This window comes from Mustela putorius, unplaced genomic scaffold, assembly GCF_011764305.1.
Source record: "Mustela putorius furo isolate JIRA1106 unplaced genomic scaffold, ASM1176430v1.1 tig00000508_pilon_pilon_pilon, whole genome shotgun sequence".
Classification (NCBI taxonomy): Eukaryota; Metazoa; Chordata; class Mammalia; order Carnivora; family Mustelidae; genus Mustela; species Mustela putorius.
Genome location: NW_025421402.1, coordinates 6451712 through 6471322, shown reverse-complemented (window position 1 = coordinate 6471322; position 19611 = coordinate 6451712). Strand labels below are relative to the sequence as shown.

Below are 19611 nucleotides of genomic sequence, written 5' to 3'. Positions count from 1 at the left end.
TCTACCCTTAACTTTTCATATGCAAAATTTGATTTATTAGGGGCCAGGACCCCAGGTGTGCACAGCAGCCCCCTCCCAGGAAACCATCACTCTCTCTCAACGCTGTTCTAGAGTTTTTAAATATATTACTGGAAATTTGTAAAGGACTGTGTAACCTATCACATACATTACCTCAATCGTTTCTAATGGAAACCCTATGACGTAGGTATTACCTCCACATCTTCCAGAGAATGCAAGAGTTTCAGTAAGAAAAGCCGTTGGCACGTGACATCCATAGGGAGAAGCCAAACCATAATTTGAAACTAATTTGCCTCACAGATTTTTTTTTTAAATAAGCAACGTTATTTCATTAGTATTGGAAACTCCCCTCTCCAAATAACGCCTGAACTCAAAAAAGCAATAAAGCTTTGAAAATTTTATCTCAAAGTGGCCAAAAAAATTTTAAAATAGACTTGAAGATCATTTGTAGTTTTCTGCTCAGAACATGCGGGGCAAACCTGGGACAAAGGAGGGTTCTCTGTTACTGTTACTGTCACGCCACATAAATTAAAACAATGAGAAAATCCTGGGACCTCTAGCGTGCAATAAAATATTTTATTAAATATTTATTTAATAGAATTATTTATTAAATAATAAAATAAAATAAGACTTTAATAAACAAAAGCCCTTAAGAAAATTACTCAGAGGCCTGAAACCCTAATAGAACACAAGAGTTCAATTAATTTTGTGGAACTGAAACTGAATGGAACAAGAGCGGTTGAGGTCTGGCAGAACGCAACACCGACGGAGCAGAAGCTAAATCATCAGGGTCCCCACTGCCGGGTCCCTGAGACCCGAGGGCGTGCCTGCAGTTCGCGCAAGCGCAAAGCCCGGCCGAGGGAAGGCGATGGAGCGGGAATCCGCCCCGCCTTCCCCAGGCCCCGCCCACCCAGGTTCAGTTCCCGGCATTGCCACTAGGGGCGGCCGCGGTCCTCGCAGCGCCTGTAGCTGCGAAGCTGAGTGGGCCGGGTTTCCAGCCGAGCCTATTTTCCAGCTGGGCCGCAACATGGCTGCGCACAGGGCTGCGAGTCGGGAAGTCGCCGCGTTCTGGTTTCCCTGACAGCCCCCGGCTTCTGTGCGCGCCTTGCCTTCCCCAGGTCACTCCAGCAGACATGTTTGCCAAGGCCTTTCGAGTCAAGTCCAACACGGCCATCAAGGGGTCGGACAGGTGAGGGAGAGAAGGGGCCCGCCCCGCCCACCAGGCACCCAGACATCTCCCAGTGCGGGCTGGCCCACAGCCCTCTCTGAGCTGGGTCCGCCGCCCTGGGTAGACGCCGGGGAAAGTCCAGCCAGGATGGGACCCCGGAGAGCCAGGGGGGGTTAGACACGTTTTGAGGGCGAAGACGGAGCACAGGCCTAGCGTGTCTCCCAGGCTAGTAAAGGAAAACGTAATCCAGCCAGCGCTTCCTGACTGCGGCTAGATAAGGTGTGGGCGGTGCAAACACGAACAGTGACAGGCCCGCCCTCCACAGCGCTTCGAGTCCCCTAGGAAAAATCCGATGGGACACCGAAAACTACGACTGCAGGAGAAAAGGGATCTACTTGTCGCAGGAGAGACGGATGGAGGGTGAGGTGGGAGAGAACCAAGGACGCATTTTAAGAACTGCGTCTGTTACACAGTGTTGCTGTGTCTGTACACAGTGTTGCTGATGCTGGTACCACGTTGCGAAGTTGGGGACCAGTGTTCCCTAGTTGTCACTCCTGGTACCTTCCTATAGCTTTTTGACCACAAGCTGACAGATTTGCGAGGCAGATAAGAGAAAGGAGTGGGGCGGAGGGCAAGGCTGAGTTTTTAGTCAGGCTAACTTGGTCACTCACTAGATCTCAGTTTTCCTCCTTTGTGAAATGGAAAGACTTGCCCCCAGTGATGAAGCTATTGATAAGGTAACTTCTTTGTTGTAATCTCAAGGAAATTTGCAAACCAAGGGAGACTCCTGTCTTGCAGGATTGTGATCTCAGCAAGTTAACTATTTATCATTTTATGGCAGTCAGGGGTGCCTGAGGAATGCTACACCTGAGGGGAGCGGATGAAGGGGGGGGTGCAAGGCGCCAGCTCTTGCTTTGTCCTCAGCCAGCCTCCTGCTCCCTCATCACCAGGAATATGTGAAACTAGATGAGACATTGAATGAGAAAGAGGATAGCATGTTTTGGAAGAGTAGGGCATCATATACCATATATAGGGCATCATAAACCAGTTTTCCTTGGCCCCTGTGATTTTATAGTAGTTCCTCCAGAGTCCTTTGAATTTATTAAAATCCATCCAGGCAGGATTCATACCACCTGTTGGTTTGCTTTCTGCAGGAGAAAGCTTCGGGCTGATGTGGCGACTGCTTTCCCCACTCTTGGAACAGATCAGGTCTCTGCCTTAGTACCTGGAAAGGAAGAGCTCAACGTTGTGAAGTTATATGCTCACAGGGGGGATGCGGTGACTGTGTATGTGTGTGCTGGTAACCCCATCCTGTTTGAACTGGAGAAAAATCTATACCCAACAGGTATGCCAGTAGGATGGAGAGGGCCGTTACTATAATCCTTGCCTAACCTCTGTTTCTCCTCCTTTCTTTCATTAACCTGCCTTACTTAAAATGGAAGTACAGAATCTCCAATATCATCCCCAAGGATCTTTTTGGACCCAGCATCGCTAGAATTGGGTCTTTAAAGATCAAAAAACTGATGTAGGAGGGAGAATAAAAGGGCTAACACAGGTAGTTGGGTAGGGATGGTCTGAGATGAAGGAATAATAGTTCATCGTGGGTTAAGTAGGGATGGAGGAGAGGTCTTAAAAAGGGTGGAATTTCAGGACATGTAAAAGATATTCTTAAAATTTATCAGTAGCAGGATTTTCTTAAGAAACTGAATAGGAAGGAAGCTGGGTTAATGGAACTACATACCCAGCTGTCCAGTGATGTCCTTCAGTGCAGATATCTCACAGGGATTCTTTCTTAGGCTCTGCCTGGCTCTCGCGATCCTTGCTTTCTGTCTTTGTCACTTGGGCTCTTCTTCCCCCAGCTTGGCTGCAGCAGTGCAGTGGGGTCTCCTTAGGTTACCTGTGCCCCCAGCCCACTTTGCGGCTATGCAGACGCAGGCCCTTTTCAATCTAAGGTTTTACTGCTAGTCACTGGGAACACAGGGAGAATAAAAGGAGTAAACATGGGGAAGTTCAAGATGTCCTACAGGCCGGTGCCCTGTTCTTCACTTAACTTGCTTCTGAGGTCCCAGATGGAATCCTTGTTGGGTCTCTGTCCCCGCTTCTATCGCCTGTGCCTGTGGCTGCTGCTGCATCCAGGTGGAATCACAGGGGCCTCCCAGTCTCAAGCAACATCCCATTTTTTAAGAATCTGCCTGCTTTAAGAAGGAAACCTGTTAGGGCCTCACAGCCTCCTATCTAGCTTCAAGTTGACGTTCTTTTCTGTTTCTTACTTCAAGTGACCTTGGTATTTGACTTACCCAGTTCCCTCAGAGTTTGACATTTTGGCAGTAAGTCTTCCTGTGTCTCTTTTTGAGCAGTGTACACCTTGTGGTCCCATCCTGATCTTCTCCCAACGTTCACAACATGGCCTCTGGTGCTCGAAAAACTGGTGGGGGGGGCAGGTAAGAGGATTTTCCTGTATTCTGGCTATTGGCTGAAACTTAGTAAGGGCCAGCTGTTTGAATAAATGCACCCATTTCCTGGGTTCATACCATTGAAAAATGGAATTTTTCACGCATGTGTGTTTCCTCCCCCACTTGGCTGCTTCCATAAGGTCCCTGGGCCTCTACGACCCCATTGAAAGGCTTCGATAAGCTTCATACTTTGTCCAGAAAATACTCTGTGAACGACCATATGCTCTGCTTTACATCAATAAGCTAATGTTAGGAAAAGCAGAATAAGAGATCATGGAAACTGACCCTCAGCTTGGTGCTTCAGTTTGACCACTAGCCCCGGAAGGGAAAAGGTCTGATACTCGGGTTGCATTTCTTAATTTTCATTATGAATAACCTAGTTGATACTTAATAAGTGTTTGTTGGTTGAGTGAATGAATTAGTGTTGAAGTAAAACTTGGAATTGCTTAAAGGCAGAATGGGGGTTGTGATGCCTTTGTCTTGTTTCCTACAGATTTGATGCTGCCCGGCCTTGTGGTGCCCCCTGCTGGTCTGCCTCAGGTACAGAAGGGTGACCTCTGTGCCATTGCCTTGGTGGGGAACAGGTACTGTGCCAGTCCCCTGTGCCTTTAGGGGAAAAACTTAGGTAAAACTGGGGAGGGGAGTGGGAAAGAACAACTTCCAAAGCTTATGGATAAAGGATTAAAAAAAAAAAAAAAAAAAAAACAGATCCTTCTTCCAGAAGCAGAGAGTAGGCCATGGGAGAATGGCGGTGAGCCTGTGTGGGCATATGCGTATCTCAGCCAAGTGTGTTTGCTGCTACTGCCGATATCGCTCGCTCTTCCTTCCTTCTCTCCTTTTCTTTTTTCTTTTCTTTTCTTTCTTTCCTTCTTACTAATTTTATGTTTATAGGAGAGTTTCAAAGATAGTATAGAGTTCTTACCCAGCTTCCTATAATGATAATGTTTTGTACAACCATAGCACGGTTATCCAAACTGTGGTCCAGACTGTGGAATTAACATTGGTACAGTTGTATTAGTAGAATTGTATACTTTATTCATATCCCTCCAGCTTTTCCACAAAACGTCTTTTTTTCTACTCAAGCATCCGATCTAGGACAGTACATTGCATTTAGTTGTTGTGTCTTCTTAGTCTCTTGTCTATGACATTTTTTTGGTCTTCCCTGGTTTTTCATGGACTTAACACTTTTTTCTCCATCATCCACATCATCATCCTTTTTTTTTTTTTTTAAGTTTTTTTTTTTTGAAAGAGACAGAGCACAATCAGGGTGAGACGCAGAGGAAGAAGCAGACTCCATGCTGAGCAGGGAACCTGACATGGGGCTCAATCCCAGGAATCTGGGATCATGACCTGAGCTGAAGGCAGACGCTTAACCAAATGAACCACCTGGGCACCCCCATCATCCTTCTTTTAAAATTATTTTAAGAGTTATTCAAATGTGGTTTACATACTTTAAAATTCACCTATTTCACTTGTATAGTTCAGTGATTTGTGATTTTACAGAGCTGTTTGGCCATCATTGCACAGCTTCTTTTTAAAAATTAATTAGGGGTTAATTAATTAATTTTTAAATTATGAACCACTGGGTGGTTCAGTGGGTTAAAGCCTCTGCCTTTGGCTCAAGTCATGATCCCAGGGTCCTGGGGTCGAGCCCCGCATCGGGCTCTTTGCTCAGCAGGGAGCCTGCTTCCTCCCCTCTTTGCCTGCCTCTCTGCCTACTTGTGATCTTTGTTTGTCAAATAAATAAATAAAAATCTATAAAAAATTAATTAGGAAGTAATAGTATAAACAGTTCTGAAAAATCAAAGCGCCCTCACCCCACAGCCCTTTGCTGCTAGAAGTAACCATTATCATCTTGCCAGCCTTCTTAAATGCATGTATACGTGTGTGTATGAAAATGTACGTTTGGGTATGTATGTTTAAAAATGCAAATAAACAGAATTATACTTTATCGATAATTGTTTTTTCACTTAAGATCAAGAGGACAAGGGCGCCTGGGTGGCTCAGTGGGTTAAACCCTCTGCCTTTGGCTCAGGTCATGATCTCAGGTCCTGGGATCGAGCCCCACATCGGGCTCTCTGCTCAGCGGGGAGCCTGCTTCCTCCTCTCTCTCTGCCTGCCTCTCTGTCTGTCAAATAAGTAAATAAAATCTTTAAAAAAAAAAAGATTAAGAGGACATTTTCCACATCAGCAAGACTCAGTTATGCTGAGTCTTCTTACCTGCTATGTGGTAATGAAAGAGGTCCTCTCTTAATGGACCTTATGGTTGCCTCTAGTTTGTTTTCGTCATGAACAGTCTCTTACTGATGCCTCTAGGGACACTTGGGCCAGTATTTTTCCAGAGTGAATACTAAAGAGCAGAACTGTCAGGCTGAAGACCAGGTATATCTTTCTGCTGCCCCAAAGAAAGCCATATCCATTTTCACTCCCACCTCCAGGGTATATGGAGCCTGTTTCCCTACACTCTGCCAACACTGGATACAATGGGTGGTTTTCGTTTGTGTCATCCTGACTGAGAAATGATATCTCATTATTTTGCTCATTGCTGCTTTGAGAGAGAGAGAGACTGTGGTACGGGAAGGGTCAGTGTTCAAAGATCTTAACGTTGCTACTCATATTCTCCTGTTTTCCTTGAACCTTTGGCAACTAAGCACCTAGAAATTTTTCCTTCCTTGTTGAACTGTGGCACAACTTGCAGTTGAAAAGGTTGGTGGTGTCTCTGTGTTTTCCTGGTATTCTCTCCAGAACAGGAGAAAACTACAGGAATCTTTGGCCTGCTTAAAGGTTTGGCTCTTAGACTGTATCTTGAGAGTGGTTTGTGGCCCAGAATAAGGGTACAAGGTGGTTTTTTAATAATCCAAACCATGTTCGAGACTGGTTTCTGAACCACTGACCCTTCCAGAGATGGAAGGAAAAGATCCTCTTTTAGGAACTGAGAAAGAAACCAGATTGAAAGTTTCCCTGGCGGGAGTTGACCTCTGGGCACAGTCAGTGGAGACACCAGGTTAGCAAACATCTTTCTCAAGTTCAGGTATTGGGAACTCTACCCTTGAGTCTTCTCCCTTGTACCCAGGTGACCCTGCCAGGCTTGTACGTCCCCTCGCTATTACCCAGTTGGTCACCCGTCCTTATGGGCAGTGTGTGGGCAATGCTTGAGTACACTGGGTGGAAGGAGTTTTCTCATTTGGGCTTTGGAAGGTTTTGTAGTTACTTTAAAGGGATTGTTTTCCATCTTCTGGACACACCCAGTTCTTCAACTGATCATCACACAGAGTGAGGCCTCTAACACAGAGAGTTACAAAGAGCCAACTCAGAAGGAACATGTCGAGTCAGTGCCACTGTTTATCTCTTCCCTCTTCCCCTGTAGTATCCCTCAGCCTCATTTGTGGCTTGTGGCATACGAATGGCCTACCTTTTGAACCTCTGCCTAGGATGGCTAGGTCTTTAAGGTAGGAGAGGTCATTTATAATTTTGAAATTCAATAAAGGGAACTTTAAATATCCTTGCAAGACCTGCCTGGGTTTGATTCATAATAGGAATAAAAGCAGTGATAACGTCCTCACAGAGATTACTTATACCAAAGGGGAATGTTTGGTCAAGGGATTTTTGAAAGTCATATTTATAGGTAATCTGAAGAAAACTGAGGCGGGACTGAGTTTCATTTTGTGCTGCAGGCAGTTGCTTCAGATTGACAAACGCGGTGCTTTTCACACATGAGTGGAAAGGTACCCCTGATGTGTGTCCTCCTAGAAGGCTTTCCCCAACGCATGTTTCTGGCTTCCTTCTCCTCAGAGCCCCTGTCGCCGTCGGAGTCGCTGCCATGTCCACAACTGAGATGCTGACCTCGGGCCTGAAAGGAAGGGGCTTCTCCGTGCTACACACCTACCTGGACCACTTGTGGTGGGTCCTTTGTCTCTCCTGTTTTACAGAGAGCTGGGTGGGTGGAGAGGGCATGGGGCCTGGATTCACAAGTGAGAGTTAGGGTCCCTGCCATGTCCATAGGCAAGTTGCTGATTCCAGACATTCTTTTCTTCACTAATTGTGGAGGAAAAGATGGATGGATGGATTGGTTGGTCGAAATTTTTTTTTTTTTCTTACTTGGGGAAGAAATTACAGAGAACTTTGATTCTTTTCTAGGTGAACTGTAGAATCCTAGGCCTAGAAGAAGACCTGGGGGACTTCTCCTGTGCCTCTCTGCACTGTGATAGTCTTTATTCTTATGGCTCTGTCACCCACATTTAGGCATCTTCTTGCCCTGTGGTGAGAGCTCGGGAATTCTCACTTCTGAACCCAGATCAAAGCAGAGGAGATCCTCAGGCGCCATCAGATCTCCTCCCCATTACAGAAGCCACGTCTTCGCACTGTGACAGTTGCTTTCTAAAACCATATACTAGTTTATTCTCTGGTTATTTTCTTGTCATTCTACCAAAACCGTAAATAGAGTTTCCTTGAAAGTGGTATAGCTGGTCTTTTGGCCAAGTGTCGTGGCCTGTCAGTATTTCTAGCCCCGCCTTGGAGTTTTTTAATGAGGACTGGCCAAACCCCACTTTGCTGGAGGTCCAGCCGCAGCCTGTGTCTCGGTAGACACTTGAGGGCTGCTTACCGATGTTCTCCAGGCACCTCGCTTTCTGTCAGTCTGCACAATGGCTGGCAAGGTCCTGTTGCCTAAATTGTTCCACCAGTGGCTGCTTCCATTCCCCCTATCCCCAGCTTTTAAAAATATTTGTGTACTTATCAGAATCACTTAAACACATAGTCTGGCCTCTTTGCTGCAACCGTTAGTGAAGACTTGGTTTGACATTCCCTGTATGCGGCGTCGCTTTCTTGTCTCTTGTCCTAAGGCTTAGTGGCATGAAAGCAGGGCATCACTGGGCTGCGGGTTCGAGTGCCTCCTGCTAGAACATAGAAGCAACTGGCTTGCGGTCCCGGAGCCACCCAGGTGCTTGTACTTACCACGTACTCTGAGCCTCGGACTTCGGGTCTCACCAAACTGGTACAACAGATGCACCTGCCACCTGACTTTTGTTATTTAATTCAAAATGGTTTTATTTTTATTTCATGTGACGGGAATCCTTCTGGGGCCTCCTCGAACTGATTTTTCACTCATCATTTTTTGTCCCCAGATGTGGATGAGTGATACTATCCCTTTGGATAGGGTAGGGAGGAGGCAAGAATTATGTCCACATTTCAGAGATGAGGATGCTGAGAGATTTTTCTGGGCCCCGAATTGGAAATGGGGTTTAGGTGAGAGCCCGAGCTCTCTGCCCTCTCCTGGACAATCCCTGCCTGTGCATCTCACTCTTTCCGGACTCCCAGCTGACCTCGACCAGGATTAGAGAATGCTGTGGCTGCTGCTTGGCATTTCTGACATGCAGTTTTTCCAGGCGATCTGGAGACAAGTCTTCTCCGCCGTCTCTGGCTCCACCGGCCCAGGATACCCCAGATGTCAATGAAGAGAAGGGGTCTGTCCAGGCAGAGCCGGCCCTGCAGGGAGAAATGAAGCGCCTGACCCTGGAGGGAGAGGACAAGGAGAATGGGGAAGTTCAGCAGCAGCTGTGTGGGGAGAAGTCCCTGTCAGAAGCCGCAGAAGATCCCGGTGTCAGGGGCCTGAACCCAGAACCCACAGACAGCAAGACCCTTCAAGGTATAGGTCTGGGAGTAGAAGGCCCCATCTCCTCTCAATGGAGGAAACGTGCTCTACTCTGCTTCTGACCAGAGTGGTGCCGAAGCTCTAGGAGAATGGGAAAGTCCGTATTTTTGGTGAGGGTGGTGCGACCAGCAGCCCTTTGCCATCTCACCGGGGGTCTTTGCCACATAAGTCCTATTTCCCTGGATGCCGGTCTGCCCTGGAGTTTGGAGTGCTTCCAGCTTCAGAGGCCTCTATGGTTTCTTCCGGCTCTGACTTCTCTGTCCCGGCAGCATGTGCTCCTGGCTGGGTGGGCCTCAGTGGGCCGGACCCCTTCTCTGGAGTCAGCCCTCTTTAAAGGCTCAGTGCTTAAGAGAGTCTGGGAGCTTTGGGACCCGGGAATGAGCTCCTTCCAGAGTGAAGGGGGTGACGCAGGGGTGGAGCTGAGCGGGGAGTTTACTTGTACTGCACCAGCCATTCTGTATCCTTCAGAAAAGTATGGTTCTTGTGTTTCCTTTGCAGAGCAAATGGATGAACTCTTACAGCGATGCTTCTTACACGCCTTAAAGTGCCACGTCAAAAAAGCTGACCTGCCTTTACTCACCAGCACATTCCTTGGCAGCCACATGTTCTCCTGCTGGTACGGGAGGCAGGTGTGGGCCACAGGGCTTTCTCTGGTACCTTGGTGGTATGTCAGGACAGGTGTGTGATGGGGGGGTTAGCTGAAGGACATAATATGGAAAGAGTGGAGTGGAGGGTTGATCTGGCGACTAAATCAGGTCCTGAGTTTCAAAAACGTAAATTTTAGCCATTGAAGGGTTGTTGGAAAAATGAAGGTTTAAATTCCCAAGGTTCTCTGAGCACTGTCTCCGCTGAGGTGATTCTGGGCTGGCTCATGAATTAGGCAGCACGTCCCGTCCAGAAGCATCCTTGACAAAGCCTCTTTGTCAAGAGGCTTCTTCTGGAATATTCAACCCCTTCACACTTTCCCTGCAAAGTAGGTGGGCCACATTAAGTGGTATCAGGAGGAACAGTCAGTGTGAACCCCATACCACAAACACAGGCCACCAGAAGAGACAGTATTACATGTATGTAGAACCTGGGCTTTGGAAGCAATCATCTGGATGCAGTTCCCTAGGGTTTTGGAGCAAGGTGAATTTGAACTTGTTACTGAGCTTCTCTGAACCCAAATTTCCAGCACTTGTAGGATTGCTGTCAAGATTCACTAGCCTCACATTTAATAAGCCCCCAGCAAATACGCTGTCAGAAGCTTTGCTTCTTGATTTGTACAACACAACTCAACTTTTGTCTTTTTGAGAATTTAGTTCCATTTTTTAAAAAGTGGTTTTGATGTAATTCTCTTCCTGTTTACATGTGGACTCCTTTAAGGCATCCTGTATAGTGTGGGGTCTGGAGCATGTGGCAGGATACTTGATAATTTGTCTTGACCCTGCTGGGATATAAGTAACTAGGAAAGATCCTAGAATTTCCTCTAGGCTAGAGGTTCTTAACCTGCATCAGGTTCTAGAAGGACTTTCTATGAATCCCAAGCCTATTGCTTGTCACATTTTGAGAAAAGACGTAAGTTCTGAGTAGAGGGACTGATTACAGCTTTCATAGGAACCTCCCCCAAAAAACTAACAGCTGAAAAGAAAGAAAATAAAAAATAAACTAACGGTGGTAGGATAGGGGTCCGCAAACTCTTCCTCTCAAGAGCTAGACAGTGAGTCTCTGTCGCAGAGCCTAAGATCCCTTAGGTTTGCCAGTCCTGCCCTTGGCCCAGCGGCTTCAGTGAGCTTGGTGTTGGAAAGATTCACATTGAGGCAGAACTTTGGAGGCCACAGAAGGTGGTCTAGCTTGAGAAGACTCTAGAACTATATCCAGTACAGTAGCCACTAGTCACATGTGGCTATTTAAATTTAAACTAATTAAAATTAAATAGAATTTAGTTCCTCAGTCACATTAGTTGTGTGTCAAGTGCTTAGTAGCCACGTGTGAATAGTGGCTACCATATTGGAGAACAGATAGAGAACAGTCCGTATTTACAGAAAGGACTGTTGTACAGTGGTGCTCCAGAGTATCCTAAGGTTGGTATCCCTCTCTGATGCCACCGCTGGGCAGAGGGTTCTGGAATATCAGCTTCTTTCCGAACACGGAAGAGGAAGGCTGAGGAAGAAATGCCCTCCTCTCAGCGGCAGGCATTTCCCACCACCACTGCTTCATTAGCTTAACTTGCTTTTTCCGTCTGCCACCAGCCCTGAAGGACGACAGCTGGACATAAAGAAATCAAGCTACAAAAAGGTAAGAGGTGGGGGGTGGGAGGCTGGGGGAACCAGGTGGTGGGTATTAGAGAGGGCACGGATTGCATGGAGCACTGGGTGTGGTGCAAAAATAATGAATACTGTTGCGCTGAAAATAAATTAAAAAAAAAAAAAAAAAGTAAGAGGTACCTTCTCTGCACTCTCACACAGAGAGTTGTGTGCGGTTTCCTGTGCCATGAGCTGGATGCACACTGGGGAAGCCCCATCTGTAGGGATCAGGCTAGAATTAAGCTTTTTGGTTCTAGGTATGGGGGGTAGGGGTTGGAAAACTCTTCCAGGTCAAGGCAGCTGGGCGAGCACCCATCCCCCTCCCTCCCTTCCACCCGTTCCTCTCTGACCGGAGCTCTGAAAGCCTTCACCAGTCCGCCGGTAGCAGCTTCTCACTCCCTGAGCCTCAGGGTGTGGGCCTCCCCGTTCCCGGTTTGATGGGAGCAGGGACTGTCAAGCGTCCATTCCCAGGAGCAGCGTCGCTCAGTGTGTGGCACATCAAGAGCTCAGGATGGGCGTGGGATCCATGGAGGCCCTAGCCCTGGCCCTCTCTCCCTTAGCTCTCTAAGTTCCTGCGGCACATGCAGCAGGAGCAGATGATACAGGTGGAGGAGCTGAGCAGAGGGGTGGAGAGCATTGTGGCTGTGGACTGGAGGCACCCGAGGTGAGTGAGTGCCGGGGGCCTGCTCGCCGTAGCTCAGCTGGCGCCAGGGCACCTGGGCCCCGGGCCGGGAACTGCCCAGACGGTAGTATAAAATGTGTTTTTTCTTTCCTTCTGCTGGGTTTTAGGATCACATCTTTCGTCATACCCGAGCCCTCCCCGACCTCCCTGACTATCCAGGAGGGTAGCAGGGAACAGCCCTATCACCCTCCAGATATAAAACCCCTCTACTGTGTCCCAGCCAGCATGACCCTGCTCTTCCAGGAGTCTGGCCACAAGTGAGTTTTTGGAGAGCAGCCCTCCTCTGCCTGCTTGGTGTTCTGGCCTGTTTCCTCTCGAGCTGAGTAGCCTTCCTCTGTGACGGGCAGAACCTGCTGCGCCCCAGTTCCCTCCTTCTCCCACATCCAGCTTCAAGCCTCTTTCCCCTGGGAAGTGTCTCTGACTAAATGAACCAGAGTAGGCGTCTCCCTTTCTCTCTGTAACTATTCTTCACGAGGTCCTGCTCACCTCAGTCAGGAAAGGGAAGAATCAAGCTCAAAAAGCCAAGGAAAGCAGCCTGCCGAGCAGAGAGTGAGTCTTGGTGCCTGTGGTTTGTTCCCCTGGCACAGCACAAACTAACCCCCCGCTTCCCAACCTCACCCCCCACCTGCATCACTTCTGACCTAGGAAGGGGAGCGTTCTCGAGGGTGGGGAGGTCCGGACCATCATCATCAACTATGCCAAGAAGAATGACCTGGTCGATGCGGACAACAAAAAGTGAGTGGCCGGGGAGCTCTGCTGAAGATCAGCCCGACAGCGCAGACTTGGGACACACTGTGGAGCATGTCCAGGCTAGAGGGGAACAGAGCAGCTCATGGCCTTTTAGAAAGAATCAAGACCAGTGGTTTCAAACCGTGGGCCGTGGACACCTAGACTCGTCCAGGGTGCTCAGCTCCACATGGGGGGGTCGGCAGCAGCCATAGCCTGGGTACGTGGTAGCTCGTAGACATCCAGAACTGGTTTTCAAGTCCACATGCCCCTGTGAGGAAGAAAATGCAGCTTAGAAAATTTTTACTGACGTCATTGTGGCTTTTTGATATCCTCTATTTTCTTAGGAAGGTAGTACAAAAGGTGATCTACTAAATGAAGACCATTCCATTACCATTTTTCTTTTTTACTTTCAAAAGATATCCCCATGAACAAAAAATTGGGAACTAACAGTGCAGTCACGGTTAGTTAGCAGAACTGGGCCAAGAATCCTGATCTTCGGATTTATCCCACTCTCCCCTCTGCCACCGGCTCCTCCCTTGGCCTGGGAAACCTGCCGCACCTCCCATCCACAGGGCACGCTGCTTCCTGTGCTCTGCTCCCTGAATTGGTTCTCATGGTCCTGAATGACTACAAAGGACATATAAGAGGTGAATCCTGAGCTGGCCCTTGGGTCAGAAGGGGTGGGGCTGACATTTCTCTATTGCCTCTTCTTTCCCTTTAGCCTCGTGAAATTAGATCCCATTCTATGTGACTGCATCTTAGAGAAGAACGAACAGCACACAGTCGTGAAGCTTCCATGGGACAGTCTCCTGACCAGGTAGTGGGGATTGGCAGCCAGTCCCTCTCCAGCTTTTCTATCCCCTCCCCATAATGTCTGTCCTGTGGACTTTAGAATCATCCCTGTCTTAGGCTTTGACTTTCTCTCCACAATTCAACTGATAAGTAGTCTACATAAATACAGGCTCAGTAATTCTGAGGTGGACGAGCCTTGGAATGATTGGAGCCAACACAGTAGAGGAGAACTTAAAAGGGAGAAAGAAAAAGAGCAATTAATTAAAAATAAGAACTTCAAAAAGATTTAGAAGCAAAAAAGAGGCTGGGAGGAATTGTCTTAAAATCATCAGAGGGAAGATTCTATGCTCTTTCTTTTCCACAGAACAAAACTGAAAATAATTTATATCAGGAGTTCGCAAAGGACAGCCCATCCGGCCTGCTGCCTGTTGACGTCAATAAACCATACCCACTTGATCATTGTCTGTGGGTAGCTTTCGGGCTACAGTGGCAGAGTTGGGTTGCACAGACCCAGCGGCCCTTAAAGCCTAGAATATTTGCTGTCTGGCCCTTTATAGAACATTTGTTCAATCCCAGTATATATGGTACCAAAAGAAAATCTGGTTAGATGAAAGGTAGACATTCTTTGTGGTTAAGCTTTCTCTAGAAGATGGACTGGAACATGTCACAGATGTGAAGCAGCAATTTACCAGGCTGGGGACGTGTACATGAGCAGCTTAAGACAGGAAGTAAATTCCACAAGGCAGCCTGGGCAGATTGTCAGAAGACCAGGCCACTGGACGGTTTCCAGGGACTCCAGTCACTGGGGAGTCCCTTCCCTGAATCCATGGGCCTTGACTTTGGCCATACTTCAGGGATCTTTAAAAACCATATATGCCTAATTGGAGCTTCTAATTTAATTGGCCTTGGGGGCAGCCCCTAGATGACGTCAGTGATTCTCTGTGTAGCCTGGAGCGAACCAGTGCCCGTGACACTGGCTCCCCCCGAGCTGCCCAATAGCAGTGGGGAATGAGGAGATGATTTCTGTTCGTTTATCAATCTATAGCTCACGAACTCCTGTTGCAGGTGTTTGGAAAGATTACAGCCTGCCTATCAAGTGACCTTTCCAGGACAAGAGCCCATTGTGAAGAAAGGCAAAATCTGCCCAGTTGACATCACCCTAGCGCAGAGAGCATATAACAAAAAGGTAATTTTAAAAAGACACGGTGTTGAGAGGCACCTGGGTGGTTCAGTTGCTTAAGCCTCCGCCTTCTGCCCAGGTCATGGTCCTGGGGTCCTAGGATTGATCTCCACGCTGGGTTCTCTGTTCAGCAGGGAGTCTGCTTCTCCCCCTGCTCATGCACACTTGCTTGCTCACTCACTCTCTTTCTCTCCCTCCCTCTTGCACACACACTCTCACATAAATAAAATCTTAAAAACAAACAAACAAAAAAACACAGTGTTGAAAGATGGTGATTATTTAATGTCCCTGCTAAGTTTTGGTCTCTCTAATGTGATTGGAGGTATCTGTATGTATGTATTTATTTATTTTTAAAGATTTTATTTATTAGAGAGCAAACAAGAAGGAGTACACAAGCAGGGGAGCTAGAGAGAGAGAGGGAGAAGTTGACTTTCTGCTAAACGTGAAGCCCCACACAGGGCTTGATCCCAGTACCCTAGGATCATGACCTGAGCCAAAGGCAGACAGTTAACCAACTGAGCCACCCAGGTGCCCTATGATTGGAAGTTTTTAGAATTTGGCCTCAGGTACCACAAAGATTATTTATGAAAGAGCCATGATTGTGTCAGTGGGCTGGTATAAAATAGGCACAGCTGACCCTCTTACCCCCAACCCTCTAGGATTTTGTGCTAGGATACTTGCTAGAGCCTAGTTCCAAAGGTAAACAAGATTTTATTTTTATTTTTTTCTTAGACCTGTTAAGGGCTTTCAGTTCTTACTCATTCTGTTACCTCTTGGGCCTTCTTGTTCAGGGAAAAACAGCTTAGAAAGAATTGCTGAAGGAAATGAGTGGCGTAGCCTGGTGACACAGAGTCCTAGGGAGCGAATTCTGTCTAGCCTCAAGTTCGTGAAAAGCTGTCCTTGGGAGAAGGAGTGCACTTGATGCCGAGATACCTTGAGAAGACAAAAATAGGATTATTGGATGCAAATTCCAAGAAGACAGACTTAGGTTCCAGATAAAGAACTTCCTGGTGTATGGGTTATGTGAGCGGGCTTTGGCCTTAGAGATATGCGTTCAAATGTGACCTTTGCCTTGCTGCTTGTCCTTGAGAAAAATCAGTGTTTTTTTGCCTGGGTTTTCTTATGTGAAAAATGAGAATAATATACCTACCGTATGAGGCACCATGCGGGCCAAATGAAGGAAGTGTATGGGTGAAGCACTTAGACTAGTACTTGGCATTTAAGCAGTCAGTAAATGAGAATCAGTAACGATAACCTCAGGAATAACCAGCAATAGCCACTATTTCTTGGGCGTGTAATTATGTGCCAGACACTGTACTAAGCAATTTCTGTATGTACAGGTTTCCCCCGCTAGCTAAAAGTGGAGCATTCCTATGAAACCTTCCGTAAGCTGAGATGGGGTAAAACAAAGAAGCAATTACATAGTGAATTTATATGAAAAAATTTTTGAGCATTCCCAGACCCCAAAAAGAACTCTTGTAGGCTTTTTTGATACCTCAGGCCACATCTTGCTAATGGATACACAGGATAAACTGAGATAAGGCACAGATACTCACAGACCAAGTTCAGAGCTCCGGCAGCTGGACGCTGACGTGCTGAGCATAGTTCCAGGGGCAGGAGGTAGGCAATTCCCCCCCGACCGGTGCTGTTTTGGGGGTACACACTGCCTCTCAGGGCTCCCTGTAAAACCAGTGTTGAGCGCTACATTCACTTTTCACCTTTTGTGTAAAAGTGAAAACCTCTGGATTTCTTTCAGTTAGCAAAAAAAAAAAAAAGGACTGATGTAGGTCTTTCCATAAGCGCGAAGCAGCATACCATGAACTTTGAAAAAGCAGGGGACATTTGTATCAGCTTATTGAAACACTATAAATATTAATGGTAACAACTAGAATTGTCCGAAACTAAAACTGGTGCTCTCCAAAAAAAGGGAGTTACTGTCTAGAGGTCTCCAGGCATCGCTTGGGTGAAGATGTTGGGGGAAGATGTTGTCAAGGGTGTGTGCATCGCGTGGGGGATGGAAGAGGTGTGACCTCTAATGCCTTCTCAATTCCAAGGTTCTCAGGGGCTGGAGTCCCCGCACAAGCCTGGGTTATTTGGAACCGAGGACTTTATTGAAAGCAGCCCTTACCAACCCACTCCTGATGGTAACACGCTCTACCATCTCTAGTCATGAATGCAGGAGAACTCGTTTCAAAAACAGGAAAATTGTGATTTTTTTTTTAAGTGCCAGTTATTTTCTTACTCTCAAAATCATATATGTCATTTGTGCATTTGATAAATAATAGAAAAATATATATGTTCTTGATGAGATGCTTGATATTAAGGAATTATTGTTCATTTATTTTTAGGTATGGGGATGGTTTTGTCTTTATGTTTAAAAGAACTCTTACCTTTTAGAGATACGTACTAAAGCATTTGTAGATAAAATGATCTAATGTTTAGGAAGATTTGCTTTAAAGCAATATGGACAGGCATATAGGTGAATTGAGGTTGGTCGTGAGTCGATAGTTGTTGAAACTGGTGATGGGAACACAGGTGCACAGTATTCAATTCTACTTTTATTTATGTTTTTAATTCTCTATAATAAAAAGCCTCTGTAAAAAGTGTATGTTACATGTGGGCTAGAGAGAATTCCACTAAGGATATAGCACATGTACTAGATGGGACAGAAAGAATCAGTAAGTATAAAACAAGCGACGTGGACGGGAAGGAACCGTGGTTGTAGGGATGGTGAACGTGGCGGGTGAAGAGGCCGCAGAGGCTCCAGGCCCTGTGGACGGGAGGGCGTGTGGCTCCCCCCCCCGCCACCAATCTTCTGTCCTCTCAGGTGACGGTGGTCCGGAACTTGGAGGCCTATGGTCTGGACCCGTGCTCGGTGGCTGCCGTCCTCCAGCAGCGGTGCCAGGCTAGCACGACGGTCACTCCTGCCCCCGGGGCCAAGGACAGCCTGCAGGTCCAGATCCAGGGAAACCAGATCCATCACCTCAGCCGGCTGTTGCTTGGTGAGCATCCCTTCTGAAGACGCAGGAGCATGGCTAGAATCTTCCCACGGATTCAAGCCCCTCTAGTCACCACAGCCGTGTGTGTGTGTGTGTGTGTGTGTGTGGCCACACAGTGTGTAGTGGCCAGCAAGGGACAGAGCTGGTACTTGAGCCAGATGCTGCGGCCCCCACATCCAGGGCTGTCTCCATCAGACTACTGGAGTACTTTTGTTCCTGGTTTTCCCTTTTAGAAGACATCCGTGGACCACCCCGGCCATGCGGGGGTGCTTTGCTGGGCTTCTCGCAGGCCCGATCTCTCCTCATCTAACAATCAGCAGAAGTGCTTGTGTTCGGCAGCTGGGGAAGCCGAGGTTCAGCGAGGCTCAGTCCCTCGCCCTCGGTAGTCAGCTGCTCGGTGCTGCAGCTGGGCCCCTGACTTGGCTTCGTCTTTCTCCCAACTCCGGGTCACTTTGATTTGAAAACTGCCTGAGTCAGCTTTCCATCATGCTCCTCAAAACACTCCTTGTGCCGCGTCAGTGCCTTCGGAATAAACCCCTTCGCTCAATACCTAAGACCCTCCCCATCCAAATCCCATCCACCTCGGGCTCTCTGTTCCCTCACCCAGTGCGCCCTCCCACAGCCCTCGTCTGCCCGACTGGAGGGCCTCATCGGCCCAGCTCAGGGCATGGGAAGCCTGTCTCAGAGCATGTCCCAGTTTTTTCTGTCCTTAAATTAGCATTTCAAAAATGGCCAGCATGGCACTTTCTGCTTATATTAATTTTTCTGGTTCGTGTCTGCCACTTAGCCAGTTTTTTCTAATGTCTGAACCCCCCTGCTAGACTGAGCAACTTAATTCAGAGACCTTGCCTTCTTCATCCGTTTTTCACGCTCGGGGCCTGACACATAGTAAATGCTCGATAAGCAAATATATTTTAGGGCCTCATAGTAAACTTTGGGAGTTGACCCCTTTAAGTGAAGAACCCAGTAGGAGGTGCTAAGAAGGAATATAGAGGAAAATAGACAAGCACATGACTGAACACAGGCACACAAGTTCTCTCTCCTGAGAAAATTCAGAATACCTCAAGTATACCTAGAAAGTGGCTCTCAGTGTAAAAATCGCTAAAATATACACATTAGTCGTGCCATGTAAGGATAAATGGCCCGTCTACTACACAGAGCAGCTGGGTTCGAGCCGCGTGTGGAAGAGCAGGTCACGTGGTGCAGGTTGACTGAGGAGAAGTTGACTCCAGGGATAAGCACACAGTGGGGCGGGGGTGGGGGGGCAGGTAGTGATGTGGGTCGGGGCTCCCTGGGGTCAGGGCCAAGGAGGGACGTTGTAACACAAAGTGCAGGTGGCGGCGGAGATGGTATGCCCCACTGAGGAATTTCTGCTTTTTGGATTGTAGAAGACTATCACCTTCCTCGAAAATACATCCAAGGCCTAGAAAAGGCCCCCAAACCCAGCAAGAAGAAGTAACAGACTCCTGTTTCATGTGGTCAATCCGGTGGAGATCCGAGCTCTGGGCTGGTCATTTATATGAGCATTTTAAGCTTTTGCAAATGAAAAAATATAATTCTTTACCAAAATAAATTTTTATTCTAATCTAAATCTGATTTTCCTCTCGTTTCCTCCACTTAGCTAGAATATTGGACTAAATTTCCAAGTCATACGT

At 47.4% G+C, this 19611-nt stretch overlaps 1 protein-coding gene across 4 annotated transcripts; it reads left to right on the top strand.

The window, feature by feature from the left end:
* The first annotated feature begins 946 nt into the window (after positions 1-946).
* On the top strand, positions 947-19547 carry EIF2D (eukaryotic translation initiation factor 2D). Of its 4 annotated transcripts, none has more exons than XM_004756465.3 (15): positions 947-1207; positions 2341-2531; positions 3544-3627; positions 4133-4223; positions 7432-7539; positions 9024-9283; positions 9788-9905; positions 11521-11566; positions 12135-12238; positions 12364-12513; positions 12902-12991; positions 13707-13802; positions 14843-14963; positions 17785-17959; positions 19345-19547. In XM_004756465.3, the coding sequence occupies exons 1-15, from the start codon at positions 1152-1154 to the stop codon at positions 19413-19415; spliced, it is 1761 nt and encodes a 586-aa protein (XP_004756522.1). In that variant the 5' UTR covers positions 947-1151; the 3' UTR covers positions 19416-19547. The 4 variants fall into 4 exon arrangements, with proteins under 4 accessions (XP_004756522.1, XP_044937066.1, XP_044937067.1 ...); XM_045081130.1 differs by lacking the exon at positions 947-1207 and adding an exon at positions 1295-1606; XM_045081131.1 differs by lacking the exons at positions 947-1207; positions 3544-3627 and adding an exon at positions 1293-1606.
* Positions 19548-19611: the final 64 nt, after the last annotated feature.